The sequence below is a fragment of the Poecile atricapillus genome, chromosome 4, assembly GCF_030490865.1.
Source record: "Poecile atricapillus isolate bPoeAtr1 chromosome 4, bPoeAtr1.hap1, whole genome shotgun sequence".
Classification (NCBI taxonomy): Eukaryota; Metazoa; Chordata; class Aves; order Passeriformes; family Paridae; genus Poecile; species Poecile atricapillus.
Window position 1 is genome coordinate 35,192,930 of NC_081252.1, and position 17,158 is coordinate 35,210,087.

A 17,158-nucleotide genomic window follows, 5' to 3' on the forward strand; every position below is an offset into this window, starting at 1 on the left:
CTCTAAAATTACCAGAAGCTACTAAACTGCTTGGAGTGATATCAAAATTTGTGAAATAATATATTCCTAAGTATTTCAGTCAATGAATTATTGTGATGATGCTTTGCTCTCTAGCCACTGCTGCCTGTAATAATTGAACTCATAAATTTTTGCAAAGTCTATGTGGGGGTAAAGCCATGCTAAAGCAATGATTCCTTCTTTTGTGTGATGGAAGTGTGGGGAAAAATAACAATGGGTACCAGATGACTGGAAGAGAGGTCATGATAGAAGGCCCAACAAACAAATGTGTAGAGTGCCAGTGAGAAAAGGCCTTGCTTGCTGACATTCTGGTCCTGTGATTATTATATTCTTAGCTATGCAGCTGTCTCATCCTCAACAAAGAGTTGAGATTAGCTCCTTCTGAGGTAGAATCCATTAGATTTAAGAAAGGAGGGAAGTTCTTTATAGAAACACAGCTACATGTTTGAAGTAACTATTTTAAAGCAAGAGTTCCCATTTTGTGGATTCTATGCCCAGAATCCTGTATCACTTTAATCAAGCCCTTGTGAAGAGTCTGAAGGGCACATGTTTGCTCTGTGTCTAGAAAGGATACTGTTCATGTTGTGTTGTTTAATATTGAAGAGAATTGCAGTACTTCCACATCCTTAGCAAGCAAGTCTCCTGGAAAAAAAAAAAAAAAGCAAAAGAACCAGTGAACTGCGGAGACAATCAGAATTTGTACAGATAAAAAGGAGAAGAGCTTACACCAGAGCTGCTGCCTTCCAGTTAGCTCTCTTTATCATGACTCCTGTAACTTGTTTCCTTCTATATCATTGGAGCACTTGTCAAGGACCCCATGTTAGCTCTACTTCTGAGTTTGCACACATTTTTTTTCAGACTGCAGATTTGTGGCATAATATGGTGATAATGTCACATTTAGAAGCTGTTTTAAACTGGATGACCAGTCAAGGATTCCTAGGTATAGGGAGTTTCTGGTATAAACACCCATAGTACTAGGATATTCTTTTCTGTGATGATGATCTTTCTGTCTACAGAATCTATGTTCAAGGTTTTTGCTTGCAGTGTGACCTTTCTTCACTGACCAAATGACAAAACACCACTTCTTCCTTCTCCTCTATTTAAAAATCTCTCAGAAATGTATTTTTAATATTTGTGACTATAAAAACTATTCGGGTTCTGTATTTTAATCTTAAAAATGTCATTTTCTACTTCATTGAAAGGAAGCAGTATTATGTTGCCTTTCTTTGTATGAGTGCAGCTTATGTAGTAAGTCTTTCATGATCTTCTGTGTGCTCTATTTTGCAGAGAGATGTATAGGCCATGCTTGCTTTCTGACCTGAGGTGGTTTTCTGGCCACATGCTGATTATTTAGTAGACTTCTGAAATATTTCCTAGAATGCCTCCCAACCTCCCTGAGAACAGCTTGCCTTCTGTTGGAGTTGCATGGGAAAACAAAGCCCTGTAAAATATTTCTATGTTTCTACCTGACAGGTTCTCCTAGCTCTGATGCTGATGAATATCTCTCCCATCCTCTTCCCCGAGATTCAGGCTTGTTAGTTTCTATTTGATTCTCCTTTTCTATAAAATGCCAATCACTCTACAAATTCAAAAAACATTTGTAAAATGTACACCAGGAAGACCATGTTCTCCATGCATAGTTCTTCTTCAACCCCTGTTCAACCTAATTGTAATATACTTACTGAATCTTAAATTTCGTTGTGCAAATTTGAGAGGACTGGTTACAGACTTCTTTCAAGATAGATTGATACCAGAGCTTTGTCTTTACTGCTGCCAGATGCTGTAAGGGTACATGCTCTTCTAAAAAGCAACTCTTTTGCACATTGTTGTCTGGCTAGCCAGTTTTGTATTGTGACATCTCTTTGCTTCCTTCTACATTTTCTGTATTGCCTCAAGTATGTGGTGGCCTTCCTCTCCAATTATCAACATCTCTACTTTGGGCCTGAATCTCCCCATTTTAGATTAATGGGATTTTATTTTCTCTGAGTTAAACAGGAACAGACTCAAATTCTTAAAATGTTGAAACATCTGATTGTTTGGCGTTTAAGATAATTTGTAGTAGAGCAAGGAAGGAAATAAAACAGCATTCACCTGATCTTACTTCCAATTCTTATTAAACCAGTGCATTCTGCTTTTCAGTGATGTAAGCATCTCCTTCTACTGAATGGGTAATCTGAAGGCAAGTGTTGGACAGTGCTTATCATTTGGCTTTGGGAAGGCATCTTATTTTGTTTAAAATTAGGGTAACACACTTGTTTATGGGGAAATTAAATTCAGTGTAACCAATAGTGTAATGCTTGTGAGCATGAATGGTATGCAGTATTTATCTCATATGGTTTAAAGTAATTTTTTTCACTGAGAGAAGTGCATATGGAATGGGAGCTTCAGCAAGAAGCAAGTAAAGGAAATTTTCAATTATACACATACAATTGAAAAGATGCTTTTTGAGATAATGACCTGAATTCCCTCCAATTATGAAGCTTCTCTATGAGAGCCTTCCAGTACAAATTCACTTCATATTAACCATTACTTTTTGCTTTTTTACTTTGGCAAGACATCATAGGTCTTTGTATAAATAAGAATCAGACTACATATATTTTTTCCAAAACCAGCTTCCAACAAGTAACAAGTACTTGGTTTTGATGCTTTGCTATTCCTTACAATGCAGTAAGGAAAGATATTACGCAGTATAGTGTCATAAAAAAATACTTGGACTAATTTGACTGGTGGACTGGACATGGGAAAGTGTATTTAAATATACAGAGCAAATCAACAGAATAAATTATTCTTCATGAGGTCTTAGCCAAGAAGACTCCTTCTGGTTGAAGTTAGCATGGCTGTCTCAACATGGCACCTGCTTTGGACTGTAAATGTAGCAAGTTCAACAAAAGATAATTCAGTTGTATAAAAAAAATGTGTAAGAGTCATTGACATGTAGAATCAAAAACTTTAAAAAATTAGTTTGTAGGCAGAATCCACTGACAAACCAAAAATATGTTGAAAGCCTTCACTCACACATTTTTAGAATTTTGCTATAATTGTAGAGCAGTAGCAGTGTTTTCACTGCTCTGAAAGGCACAGCCCTCTCAGAAGGCTTTGTATGTACTAGACAATTATGAAAAAACAAAGCACACTATAGAAGGAAACTAGGAAGACTGGAGATAGAAATAATCTTGCATACAGAATTTTCATTAATTTGTTTGGGTTTGTTTAACTTCTTTTTAATAATAACTTTATTCTTTCTCTGCATATGATCTGCGTAGTTTACTTATACATCAAAAAGGAGTGCTGCCTTAATGTAAGTGTAAAAAACAAAAAGACATAAGAGATAAGACTGAAAAATCATAGCTGACATTCTAAGTCAGATTCTTCCTTCAGATGCACACCGCTTTCACTAAGGACAGAACATGTGCAGGGTATCATTTTGCCTTGAGACACATGATACTCCAATTCCCAAAAGCAAAATTAGGTTCTCATTGAGAATGGCTCTACTACTGTCCCTTCTTCAGCCTGAGTCCTACTGATTTCAGAAGATTTCCTCTGTAATGCCTTGATTTTGTCTCTTTGAGACTGATTCTGTTTCTCCTTTCATACTTGTTACATCAGTACGTATGTTGCAAGCTGACATTGGTTTTCCTTTTACCAAGATAGTCCCAGATCACTGATAGAAGGTCTGAGGCTGTATTCTAAGTGTGTAGTATAAAATCTGTTACCTGGCTGGTCTGTTTCCTGCTTTTATATTGTGATATTTTGCCAGCAGTGTGCCACTTAATCAAATGGAGAGTAAACTGGAATTGGCACTCACAGGATATCCTGATAGAAGTGATATCATGCCTGCTGCCTGCAGCCATTTAGTGTAGTCAAGCTATGGACTTTCTCTGCCCTCCTGCATGCTTTTCTCTATGCCTGGGTGACAGGAGGCTGTTACTGAGGGAATACAAAAATTACTGTGGAGTGGCAATTTGATCCGTTGTTTAAGGAAAGTTGCTATATTCAAAATCATGAGTGAGATGTAATCTGTTTGTAGTAAAGCCTGTTAAACATAACATTTCATAATGTAATTTGAATAGTGATTACTGTCTTTGTGATAGAAAAATCAGGGCCTAAGTTTTTTCTCTTATGAATCTGATAGAATGATTTTGTTTCTCTGTGGGTTTTTTGCTAGACTTTTGGCTAGTCAAATATTTATTTATTCTTCCCATCAGGATTATAGAGTCAACATCTTTCTAAGACAGAAGTGGAATGACCCCAGACTCAAACTGCCCAATGACTGGAGAGGTTCAGATACACTGACAGTGGACCCAACTATGTTTAAGTGTCTTTGGAAGCCAGACTTATTCTTTGCAAATGAAAAAAATGCTAACTTCCATGATGTCACACAAGAAAATATCCTCCTTTTTATATTTCGGGATGGAGACGTCCTAGTCAGCATGAGGTATTTTATTTATATGCTTCCACGATTTTTTTAAGTGATTTTATATAAAATATATATTCTGTGTTAGCCTTAGCAATGTAATGCAATTTATTATTAATGTTTAAATTTATAAGACAGTCTCTAAACAATGCTGCAATAAATCAAGTATGTGTAAAGAAATCAGATGGAAGTGTTTTAAAGTATGTCTGTTGATAGCACTGAAGGTGTGAGAAATTTGAAGTGTATATATATGTTAAGCTAACACACTGAACTAACTAAATTTAAACCCTTTTGATGATTTCTTAGGTTCCTAGAAGCATAATGGAGTGGATAATATATCTGAAATACAGCCTTTAGAAAAACAGTATATGTCGCACACTACTTGAATTTTTATAGCAACTAAAGTAAACCATGATTACTGGCTAAAGATATAGGGAAAGGCAGAAATTACAAAATTTGTGAATATGTATGTGAAAAAATCCTGATTAAGGTCTATGCCTTACTGGATATGATTTTTTTCAGAACATCAAATTGCTGTTCAATTTAATTGCAATTGGCATATCCTTTTTTGGTGGTTTATCAAAGGTATACATGATTCCACAAAAATAGTCATCCATTGGAACCAGCAAATTAGTTGATTAAAAAGGAGGTCATAGTGAATTACAGATCTGGAGAGTTTATAGTTTGTAGAGATTAGGCTAAATTTCCTAAAAGGAAGTGAATTTTCTTCTGGTGTGCTCTGTAACATATTGCCTTGATAGATGCAGAAATGATTATCTGAATATACTGCAACATTACTTTTAAGAGGGAACCACTCAAGAAGCTAGGTTCACATGAGCTATTTCTTTCTGGAGTAGAAATGGATAGAAAAAAGAAGAAACTATATGAAAGAGTTGGGGTTCTATTTTTCCCATTTAAAAACAGGATGAGAAAAATCAGTGTCAAGACTATTGCTGGCAGTGATGAGAAAAGAAAATACATTGGGCAATCAAAGAATTTAATTTGGCTTGCTCAGAAGGTCTTGGTTTTGATTTCAACAACTCCCATAGTTTTGAAGTGTGTAGGAATTAATATTTCAAAGTAGAAAATAACTTCCAGCTACGAAAGAAGTTTCCCATTTGAAAGAGCAGATGTTAAATGAAACCTTGAAATATTTTTCAAATATTTTTTCTGGGTTGCAGGTATTTATAGATGAGATCAATAGCTATGGTTAATGATTAGTGAATATTGAATGAATACTAATGGAAGTGTTTCTGATGGAAAAATTATTCTTTGAAAACTTGAAAATAAGAAAACCAGGTTTCATAAAGTTAGAAATTATTGTCATCCTCTAAAAATACTGTTTATTTTAATAGCACACTATGTTCTTACTTGATATATATATAGGTAAGATGAATTTTTAGGGACTGTGGTTTGGTGGCATTTTTAAAATATATAATTTCTATGTCTTGTGTTTCTAGTTTACAGAAATATTATCTCATATAAATGAGAGACTCTCCAAAATACCAATATGGAAAAATGTGTATGAGAGAAAGATCTTGCACAAATAGTTAAGAGTTCGGAAACTGAATGCAGAAATAATGCTACTGCTTACATCAGTAAAGTAAACAGTAGACTCCCACAAAAAAAATCTATTCTGTGCTTTTCAACAAAAACCATCTGAAAAACTCTGAATTTGCAAGTGTGTTTGATGATACCAAAATATGCAGAACAGTAAAGATAAGAAACAACAGTGAGAGCCACAAATCAATCTAATGTCTAGACAAAACAGTATGGGATGAAGTTCAATGTAAACAACTGTAAATGATGCATGAGGGAAAAAAAATTACTTTAACTTTGCATAAAACCTGATTGATCTAGAGTTGGTTATTACCAGCCAAAAAAACTGAATAGAAATGGATAGTTCTCTGAAAATGTCACCCAATAGCTCAGTACTATCTGAGAAAGTGAGTTGCATTCTTGGAAGTATTAGGGATTAAAGTTATGCCACAGCATAAAAGTATGCTATACTTACATCTTGCATGCAGTTCTGGTCTTCCAGCTGTAGGAAGGGAGGCAGAGATAGTCAAAGGTATGGAACAGTTGAGCAAGGCTGAACTTTTCACACTGGAAAAAGCAAAATAATTGAGGTCTCTAAATTGAAAACAGTCTCTAAATAGAGACCTCTGCCATAGAGGTGTCTAAATTACAAATGGCACAGAGAGAATGGATAGACATTGATTTTTTGCCTTCTTTTACAGTGAAAGAACTATGAGACAGACTGAGGATAGATAAAAGGTGATTAAAGTGAGTGCAGCTTAGCTATGGCGTTCTTTGCTGCAAGATGCTGTGCATGTTAAGGTTTATGTGGTGTTGGGGTTTAATCCCAGCTGGCAACTAAGTACCATTTGCTCATGTCCTCCTGGCCCCAATGGGATGGGGAGGAGAAGCAGGAAAATAAAGGGCATAGAAGTTGTGGGTCAAGAACCACTTAAAAATTGCTGCAAAGTAAAACAAAGTAAAAGTATTAATGCTAATTGTAATAAAAAGGACAGGGGGAGAGAGACATAAAACCAAGAGAAACAAGTGATGCAAAATACCTGCTTACAGATGCCCATCTCTTCCCTGCTGCCTCCCATCTCCTTGTGTACCTGCTCACTGGCAGAGTACGGGAAACTGAAAAGTCCTTGATTTAGGGTAAGCACTACTCAGCAATGCCCAGAAAGATCAGTGTGTTATCCATGTTATCCTCATACTGAATCCAGACCATAGCACTGTGCCAGGTACTAGGAAAAAAAATTAACTGTCTCAGCTGAAACCAGGACACCTAGATTCAAGAAAGCAGCTGAAAGCAAAACAACTTCTGGGAGACAAAAAAATCTGTTGATGTCCCTTAAATACAGAATAATCCCTTCTGGTTTGGAAAGCCCTTGAGGTGCAACTTTTGGATGCTGCTGGATATCTGGCAAAATAGCACTTCCAGTTTGCTGTAGTTATTCTTCTTTAGAAGTCTGTCATTAGCCAATGGTGGAGACAGGACTGTTCTGTATGGACATTTGATTTGGTTATTCCGTGACCTATATGTATGTTGTCTTGTATTAGTAGTTCTCTATTTTGTTAGCTTCTGTGTGTTTAAACCCTCTCTAAATTTTATTGTCTTGTTTTATACTAGAGAGATCTCCATTGCAAACTGCTAATTATAACTTCTAAACTTTCTTTCTGTTCTTTCAGAAGATGAAAATCAAATACCTGTGATTTATTCTTTTTCATAGCCATCTACTACTTACCTGACAGCTCACACTGTTTTAAATACCATTTCTGTATTTTCAGATTGTCTATTACACTGTCATGCCCTTTGGACTTGACCTTGTTTCCTATGGATACACAGCGCTGCAAGATGCAATTGGAAAGCTGTATGTAAATCACTCTGTCCATAAAAGCAGTTCTCTTCTAGGCATGCATGAGAGTCAAACAAAAATTATTCTGTTTGCTTCATCTCAATGTTTTTAATGAATCATGAAAATGTTTTTAATGAATCATGAAATTTTTGCTCACTGGCTCCTACCAATGTACATTTCCCTATCAAAGATGTTTCTTACTGTTATGGCAGTCTTAGTTTTAGCTTTTGCTATCAACCAGAATGATAACTGATGCCTTTTATAAATTCATTTACAATAAACTGAGATAAATGGAAACATACCATTTAGAAAAAAGAATGATTTTGCCTGGTAGCTTTAACTTCCCCAACCTGTGCTTCTTTGTAGGTTGTTGGGACCCAATTTATCCTCTTGCATGGATAATACATTGGTATTGTTTGGAACTCCTTTGATACAGTACCAAAGGAAAAGTGTTTGATGCCAAAGCAGTGAGATCATTTAGTATCAAACCTTTTGAAATTAGTTTCAGGATGTGTTGTGGATGTAGTCAGGCATCTATTCCTGGTCTCCAGGTGATTTAATCTTACAACAGGGCACACAGGTCACATCTCTGAAGGGCTTCATGCCATGCTGGCAGTTGCAGACAAAATGTTTCTGAAATCAATCTTCCTTCCCATGCCCCAAGTACACAGGTGTCTACTCAACTACAGATTTTTCCAACACTTTGATCCTTGGTGATCCCACTTTCATGGTAATTCTGTTTTCCTGAATAAGGATGAGCATGAAGCAGAGAGAAGGACTGTGACTTGTTCCAGTCTGTTCCTGCTGTAACATAAAAACTCATTCAGCTCCTGCTCCAGCAGGTCTGGTGGGAAAGGTGAGGTTAGGGAACAGAAGTCACATGTGAAGAAAAAGTAAGATTAACCAAAACTGGGCAGGGTATCACAATGGGGACAAGGATGGTAATAATAATAACAACAACAACAACAACAACAACAACAACAATAATAATAATAATAATAATAATAATAATAATAATAATAATAATAATAATAATAATAATAATAATAATAATAGAGTTTTAAAGTTTAGGTTTTGATTGTCAGCATTTATCTTTAGAATTTTAGTATGTCCACAGTAATTTTGTTCATCACTACTGTGTATGTACATTAGCTGAAGTAAACTCTCATGGAAAACCCAAATCAGTTTAGTTTAGTAATATGAATAGAAGTTCACTCAACATTTCTCAGTCCAGAAAGTCCACTTGCTTTGCAAGTGTTCAAAGGTATAGTCATACACAGATAAACTACTCATTAAAAAAATCATGCTAATTTGATATACTCAAATTTAGTGAATTTACTTCTTTGAAAAGATTGTGCACTAAATTTTCTTCTACCTTTTAATTCAGTTATAAGTAAGAAAGGTACCCCTGACTTCCTATCTGTCCTTTCAATTTTTTCCCTGTTAACCACTGGCAGTTTTATTCTTAGGTTATTTTCAAATCAATGTTTTGTTTTTACTTGCTAAACTTAAAATCAAAGAAGGCCATCAGTTGTTACAAAGATGTTCTCCTATATGCAGTTATAATCCTCAGTTCTACGTATTCTCTATAAACACAATTTTCACTCTCCAGTAATTACTATCAAAAATGATCTTGGCAGTTTTGTGATATTCTGTGTGTTGGAATGGGGTGAAAACAATTTTACAAATGAAACATTAAAACAAAATTTTGTAATAGTATAATATATTGTGGAGCTTTGAAACATTGTGATTTTTATTAAATTATTGTGAATTGTAGAGACATCATTTATTAAGTTTCACTTTCTTAATCACAGCTATTTTTCAAAAATTAAAAAGAGTAATCAGATGCCTCCAGAAAAAGAATGGCTCTTTAAATATTTTTCTCAGGCTTTGAACTGCTAAATGATGCATTCCAACTTCATCTTTTTTATGTTTTCTCATCTCTGTTTCAATCTAATACACATTATCTCTGTTTGAATTAAGTTAATCTTTAGTGAACAGAAGGTAGCAGAAAATTACATGTAAAATCATGATTCTGATTATGCATATTTAATCAATATTGCTTTATTCTTTAATATTGTGAGTCTAACTTGCACTGCCTCTCACTTGGTGGTGGTGTATATATTATGATTTGGGCACTCAGAGGTTTGCTGAGGTCTGTCTATACTCATTAGGTCATGAAGGCACTGAGCTGATTTCTGTAGACTGCACATCTGCTCTCATTCCTGGTCAAGTATTTCCTGAATGGCAATGCTTTCATGAATCAGGACTTTTAGTCTGAGCAAATAAGCAGTGCGGTTGTCTTACACAAACACCAAGATTCATCATGGTAATTGAGTTGTTAAATTCTTTTGAAGTTACTCAGACTCATAAGTGCTGTTTAAAATTCAGCTTTTTCATATTTTGCTGAAGTAGAGTATGAATGAATATGGAGGCTTGAAAGCTTTGGAAAATACAGCTTTGCTTTCTTTGTTTGCAAAGTACACACTGTAACGAATACCTCTTACTCATCCTAATATTGCTGATAATGTAACGTTTCACCCTCTAACTTCGGCCTACATAAAAATGCAGCTGCAAAATATTTAATTTTTCTATTTATTTATTTGAACAGGAAATGAAAAGACTGAAAGATATGCAATATATATATACACTAGGTTTTGTTGCAGAGTTTACTGTGATTAAGGTGGTTCTTTAAACAACTGTTATTATTTTGTTCTTGTAGTTGGTTACACAACTGATGACTTACGGTTTATCTGGCAGTCTGGAGATCCTGTACAGCTAGAGAAAATTGCGCTGCCTCAGTTTGATATTAAAAAGGAGGATATTGAATATGGTAACTGTACCAAGTATTACAAAGGCACAGGTAGGTAATATAAGTTATTTCCTTGGTAAAAAACTCTAAGCCTCCTTCAATTACTGTTTATAGTTAATATTCCAGTCCACATCTTACATTTAAAAAAATGTATAAAATAGATTACTTGTAACTAATGAGTGGTTCATATAATGGTAAGTTTAATATGTGATCATTACAAACTAGTTCAAATATAGAAATATCCAAGTTGAAGAAGAGATTAAATGTTTTTCTTGGCTTTGCTTACATATATTGTGATCGTATTATCACCATTTTATTTCTATGGTGCTAATACCTGTTTATGCTTGTAAATGTCAAACTTCTCTGAAAGAATGTTTACGTGGAATCATACCAGTTGCAGCAAAGTGGGTAAATTTTGGTTTTCTGGTTAGACTTTTGTTTCATAAGTGGATATTACTAGAGTGTAATTCCAAATGCTTCACCCTGCAGGTTCTTCCTTTCTCTAAAGGTTCTGGAAATTATGTCATTTTTGAAAGCTGCTTGCAATCCTCAGCCTTCTATTTATTTATTCCTATGATTATTTTCTAATGTAGGCACAAATCTTTCCAATGCTTTCTGTACTCTGGCTTTTAATGATTTACCCTTTTCACCTTGATTGATTCCTGCCTACAAATATAGCTAAACTACTCACACTATGACAGCCACAAGTCTTTCTATAAGAACAGCTGTATTTTAGTCAGTGTTTCTGCATCATGGGAATAAATATTCCATTAAAACTCGATTGGGAAGTCTGTGGTGCTGCAGCTTCTGAAGACCCTCTGCAAGTTTCTTGTTGCCTGTTCAGCTGAAGTGGAGGCTCTGTTACTTGCAGTTGCTCCTGTGGTAGATTCCAAGCCTGGAAAGGTCTCAAGGAACCTTAGCAGATCTTAGAGTTAAGAATTTAATTTGAGAATATAATGAAAATAAAAGTAGGCTTTGTTTTTTAACTGCAAAGTGAGTGAGATGTCAGCCCAAGAACATAATTCAGCCTCTCATGTGATTTATAGTTTGCAAAAAATGAGAAATTACCTCTCTTCAGGAAAATTCTGATTTTTTGAAAGCACATCCAGCATCTAGCAGTGATTGTATTCAGGATATGGTAAAACCTTACTTAGCAGGGAGAAAAATATTTTGTTCTTAATTAAAAAATGAAATTTTTTAACTGAAAAAAATAATCCATAAAGTAGTGGAAAACTAAAGGAATGGATTTTGCATTTCCCAAATGAAATTCCTACAAATGGGAAAATTGTAAAATTTATATTCTATTGTGATTATTTTTAGGTGTCCCTTAAATCTGAAATTATATGTCAAAAAAAAACCTTAGATATTTCAGGTATTTTTAGGAACCTTAAAGAAAAATGTTTAAGGACTATATACAAAGAAAACCAGTGGTGTTCTCTGAAGTTTCAGCAACTTTGACCACAAATGACGTGGTGCAAAATGTTCAGTAAAATATTCACATTCTGTTTGTGTGTATGCTTTGAACATTAAAGAAAGAACAGGAGAGAACCATTTTGAAAAGTTTTCACAATTCTCTTATTGCAAATCCATTCTGTTAAGATCTTCTGTTTAATCTCATAACCAAAACAAGAATTAATATTTCAGTAATGTGAGTCAAATATTTAATACTTTTAAATACTTAGAAGTATTTTTAAAGGCTGTTTTCAATACTCCATTTTTTTATTTACTTGAAAGTTCTTTTGCTGAAAGGTATTTTTTAAAAGCAGATTTCACACACAGAGCTAAGTAATTTTGTCAGATAATCAAGAGAAGTTTTGCATCAAGGAACAGATTCTCAAAATTATGGCTTATGTAGGAGTTCCCTGACAACTGCAAGAACTCTTAATCTTTACTGCCTATTTCTGTCAACTGATGTTTTATCATACCTGCCTAAGTTGAAAGAGGGTCAGCAAATATGGTCTGCTTTTGTAGCAATACATTGAATATTTATGTTTGCAAATTTCCTGTTATTCATCAATTTTATGGCAGATCAAATAGGTCCTATTGAGCTGAATGGTGAAGGCAGTAGATATTCTACTCTGTCTAATGAAATATTATTCAAATGAAGGCATGCAGAATCCATTTCCTACATAACACAAACAAATAATGACTTTGAAGGTCATCGCTCATTTGAAAACAAAACCTAAAAGTGTCTGGAATCCTTTCATAAATTATAGAGGGAAAATTTTTCAGCCAACTGATCACTGAAGATGATAGAATGAACTATAAAATACAGTATAGTGTCTTCTACACAAGGATGTTTGTCCTTAATGTTTTATTGTTTTGTTGTTATGGTGTTTGTATGCCCAAACAGCACTTTTGTGATGACGTATCATTATACAGCACTTAACTGATACAATATAGAAGATAAATAGAGAACTTTTTGACACATTCTATCTTCTAAATAAGTTTCTCACCAACTGGATTTATAAATACAGTCTGATTTGAATTTTGAAGTTGTTGTAATATAGGAATGCCTTTTTCTTGTGATAGAATAGTTTTTGAAGTTTTCTGGGTTTTTCCCAACACTGTTGTGTTGGAATTAATATAAAAAAATCCAGTTCTTCCAACTGAGTGAAAATATGGACAGAAATTATATTCTGGTTATCAAACTTGATACGTTTGTTATCTCCAGAAAAACATCTAGTAACTACAACTTTGTATTGTGTTGAATTCATCTTAAGCATCTTCTGAAGTTTTTATGCTTTAGATCTTCATTTTAAAAGATTTGATACATTATTCCTTGTTTACAAAATTTGCAGCTTTTCTGGAGTCTTTTTTAAAATGTCTGTACAAATTTCAGAAGTTATTTGTACCAGCTTTCAGTACTGGGGAAATCTCTGGTTACAGTCACATTCAGAACACTTCTTTCCATTCTAAACCTGATAGACTAATATTTCTTAATTCATCCTTTGCACAAATTAGTGCTAAGTAGGATTTTCAGATGAGCTTAAGCTAGTAGGACTGCTGGACTCCATTGGTTTTAGCTGGACTTAATCTTGAAGCCAGCATCAAGCTGGGAGTCACTTCAGCCTCCTGTTGCTTTGAAAAGTGGAAGGGTTCCTTACAGAGCACCGAGTACCACAGCCTTACCACATTTGGTGCTTAAGTAGACCTGTGTTTTGATTTTTTTTTTCAAATTAAATTCTTTACCTTTATAAAGAAAATCAAAGCATTGAATTTTTGCTCTTAAACAGAAAAAGACCTGGAAGATATGGATCAGAAGTTCACCTGCAAAGTACATTAAACATTAATGCGTTTATTCCTTTAAAGGTTATTACACTTGTGTAGAAGTAATCTTCACTTTAAGAAGACAAGTTGGATTTTACATGATGGGTGTTTATGCTCCTACACTGCTAATTGTTGTTCTATCCTGGCTGTCATTTTGGATCAATCCTGATGCAAGTGCTGCAAGAGTCCCACTGGGTAACCTGCGTTTTCACGTACTGTCACACTCCACTGTACCACCATTGAGCCATTCTCAGTTGCTTTGGCTACATGACACTGGACCCTGAAAGCAACTTCACTTCCATTATCTGCTTATCATTTTCACTGAAATTTGCTCATTCCAAGTCCTGTGAACTCCACCTCAGCATTAAGACTTCATTTGATAGTAGTTCCAGCATTTGGGTGACAAACACACTGTCTCTGCTCCTCTCAGCCTGGACAAGTCTGACCCATCTATGCACAGGTGATGCTGCAAACACTGGCAATATGCAGTTTACAGGAATTTCAACATTTGAATAATCATTAAGAAAGCAGGGTGATAAGGAAGAATCTAAATAGCTACCTATTGGAGAAGTCTTTCTGAAGATTAATAGAAACTATATTTGGAAAAGAGCTAGCATTCCTGTTACCTGACTGGCTTTATTTCATTACTCACTTCACGAGAGTACTTGAAGCTCGTGCAGTCATGCTGCTCAGCACAGCACAGTAGGCAGACCCTTCATTTGTTATGAAATAGCAGGACACAGACTTAATAGTAACAATATTATCCTGACTAATTGGTTGTACACAGGACATCAGCTCTGGTATGGCCAAACCTGCTGACCCCAAGAGCTCAGTGACATGCAGAGTCAGGCTCCTGCATCCTGACACTTCTCCTATTTGGATTCCATTTCCCATGCTCTAGCCCCACAAGGCTCCTATTTTCCCTAGCACTGTCCCCTCTCCAAGTCCATACTTTCCTAATCTTTGCCATGTCCCAGGAGGTTTAGTGCACCTGTTTCTAATAACCCAATGGTGCAGTTGCAGAATCCCTCCAGCTGCCTGCCTGGCTCAGAAACCTCTTACCCACACTGGAATTGCCACACCCTCACAAGATATGACTCCTGTGAAGCTTTTTTTTTTTTTAACCTTTAAAAATTATTAATTGGGAAGAAGTCTCAATTTGTATTAGTTTCATGGCAAGTAACAGATATAATATTTTACCTTGAAAAATTGCAATGTTGCATTACATAATGCAAAACTTTAAGAGAACATTTGAAGACAAAAAGGGTGGGGAAAATGTATCATGTATTAAATTAAAGAGAATGAAAGATGAACTGGAAAACTAGAATCAAAACCAAGCTGTATTGCCAGTTTTATATTCCCATGATTCAAATAGTGAACCAGCTGAGCTTATTAAAGTTATATAACATTTTTAAGAATCTTAGCATAGATTTAAGTAACATGGATGTCTTTGTAACTAAATATGCATGCTTATTTTTTGTTTATTTATTTTGTTCATTGTAGCTGTTTATTGGCTTCTTTTATGTATTACCATTTCTGAAATAATGAATTTTCAAAGATGCTAACCATTGGCCTGGCTATGTGACTTTTCCTTAATTCCCAGAAAAGCAAAAAAAACCTCTAAATCTGACACCCCCTTAGTTGAGTCAGTATTTAGTATGATAGTTATTAATGCTGTCACTGGGGTAAGATTTATCTTTCTTTGGTGTCAGGAGAGCAACAAACTAACTCTTCTAGTGACATCCTTGAAATCCTTGACCTTGAAATAGAACAAGATTAACATTTATGTGTCAAGTAAATGACATCTAGCCCCAAGAAAGTGCACCAGTGGCTAGTTACAGTTCTTATTAGATGAGAAGCTACTTCAGATCTTTCAGTTTATTTATTCGTATTCCTAGCTCACATTTGAGCCTTAAGCTTTGGATTGTGATAAGCAGCAGCCTAGTGCAGCTGCTGCCAGAAGTGCAGCTTACACCTCTGGAACTAGGGTCTCTGAGGCCATGCCAACATTCATCAGGCAGCAAATGGTTGCTGAATATAATATTTCTGTGCTTCTGTCTCACTTTATTTTTACCTTCAAAACCTAGAAGTTTCTTAGACTCTGAGTGAACCTTTCATTGTAGGAATCCATATAAAAGGAAATTAGCTGCTGGTCACCAGTTGCCCTACTGAACATGTTAATAAAACCTCCACAAAAATCCTTTCAGCTAGAATTTATAAGTTAATTCTGTAGAATTCAGTCCAAGATTGTAAGGTATGGTATTTTAAGGTTTAAAAAGTGGGTTTACAAATGTTTTTGGCAGTAACAGTAGCTGAAGAATGTGTTGTTTGTGATCAAGTAGAAGTGAATATTTTCATACACCAATACAGATAGTTTCATTTTAATTTACGTTTTCACATCCTCAGTTACTTAAAATGAAGGAAATCATCTCTCTATGAATGAAAAAAATTTCCATGCAATATAACAAACATTGTTGAGACTAACTGAATATCTCCTTTTGGCCAACATTTTTTATAGATATCAATTCTATTTCATTAAGCTTCCCACTCATAAATAAAGATTTTTATCATTAGCATTCACAAAACCTAAATGTGACATTCTGAACTTGGAGATTGAACCAAGTTTTTCCTATATGACAGCCATTTCTAAATTTAGCTTTCTGCAAATGTAGCTGTTCATGCTACTATTTTCACAGGAGCCTGTGAGAAATCTTTCTTTGGGGTCAAGCTTGTATTTTGTCTCTTGTGATACGAATCCTGTGCTGATGGTGATATTTGGAAGCCTTATTAGGGGAAATGCTTGGTGAAATCCGTGATGAGCGTGACCTTTCAACAGCCTTTGTACATGTGGGCTGTTTTCATTATAAGGGCTTCATGAAATGCCCTTTATCTAGAAAGCTTCCTCTAGAGCCTGGAAGTTCAAATAGGGAATGATTGTAGATCCTCAGTCACCTCCACGTTTTCATCTTCTCAGTGAATTGGGAACAAAGGCTTTTTGATTTTCTCATACAGCTTTGCTCTTCAGCAAAAACTTCCCTTTCACCTAAGGTCTGAATTTCACACTTGTGAACAGGTCATTCAGAGAACTGCTCCTGCTACAGCAACGTTTTGATTTCTGGTACAATGCTAGTCTAATTTAAAGGACTTGGAGTTTAATAAACTTTGGTTTAATATTATATATAATATATATTTATCTTCTACCTTCCCAGAATTAGATGTACATTGTAAGATAAGTCTTTGGAAAGCCCATTTCTCAATTGTGTGACG

General features: G+C 35.0%; 1 protein-coding gene across 1 annotated transcript in view; it reads left to right on the top strand.

Moving 5' to 3' along the window:
* GLRB (glycine receptor beta) overlaps positions 1–17,158 on the top strand; it is a 93,387-nt gene that overhangs the window by 62,480 nt on the left and 13,749 nt on the right. The window contains exons 8-11 of the mRNA XM_058838573.1: positions 4,224–4,453; positions 7,742–7,824; positions 10,532–10,672; positions 13,934–14,086. Of these exons, the coding sequence (XP_058694556.1) occupies positions 4,224–4,453; positions 7,742–7,824; positions 10,532–10,672; positions 13,934–14,086 (607 nt within the window). The remainder of the gene's footprint in view (positions 1–4,223; positions 4,454–7,741; positions 7,825–10,531; positions 10,673–13,933; positions 14,087–17,158) is intronic.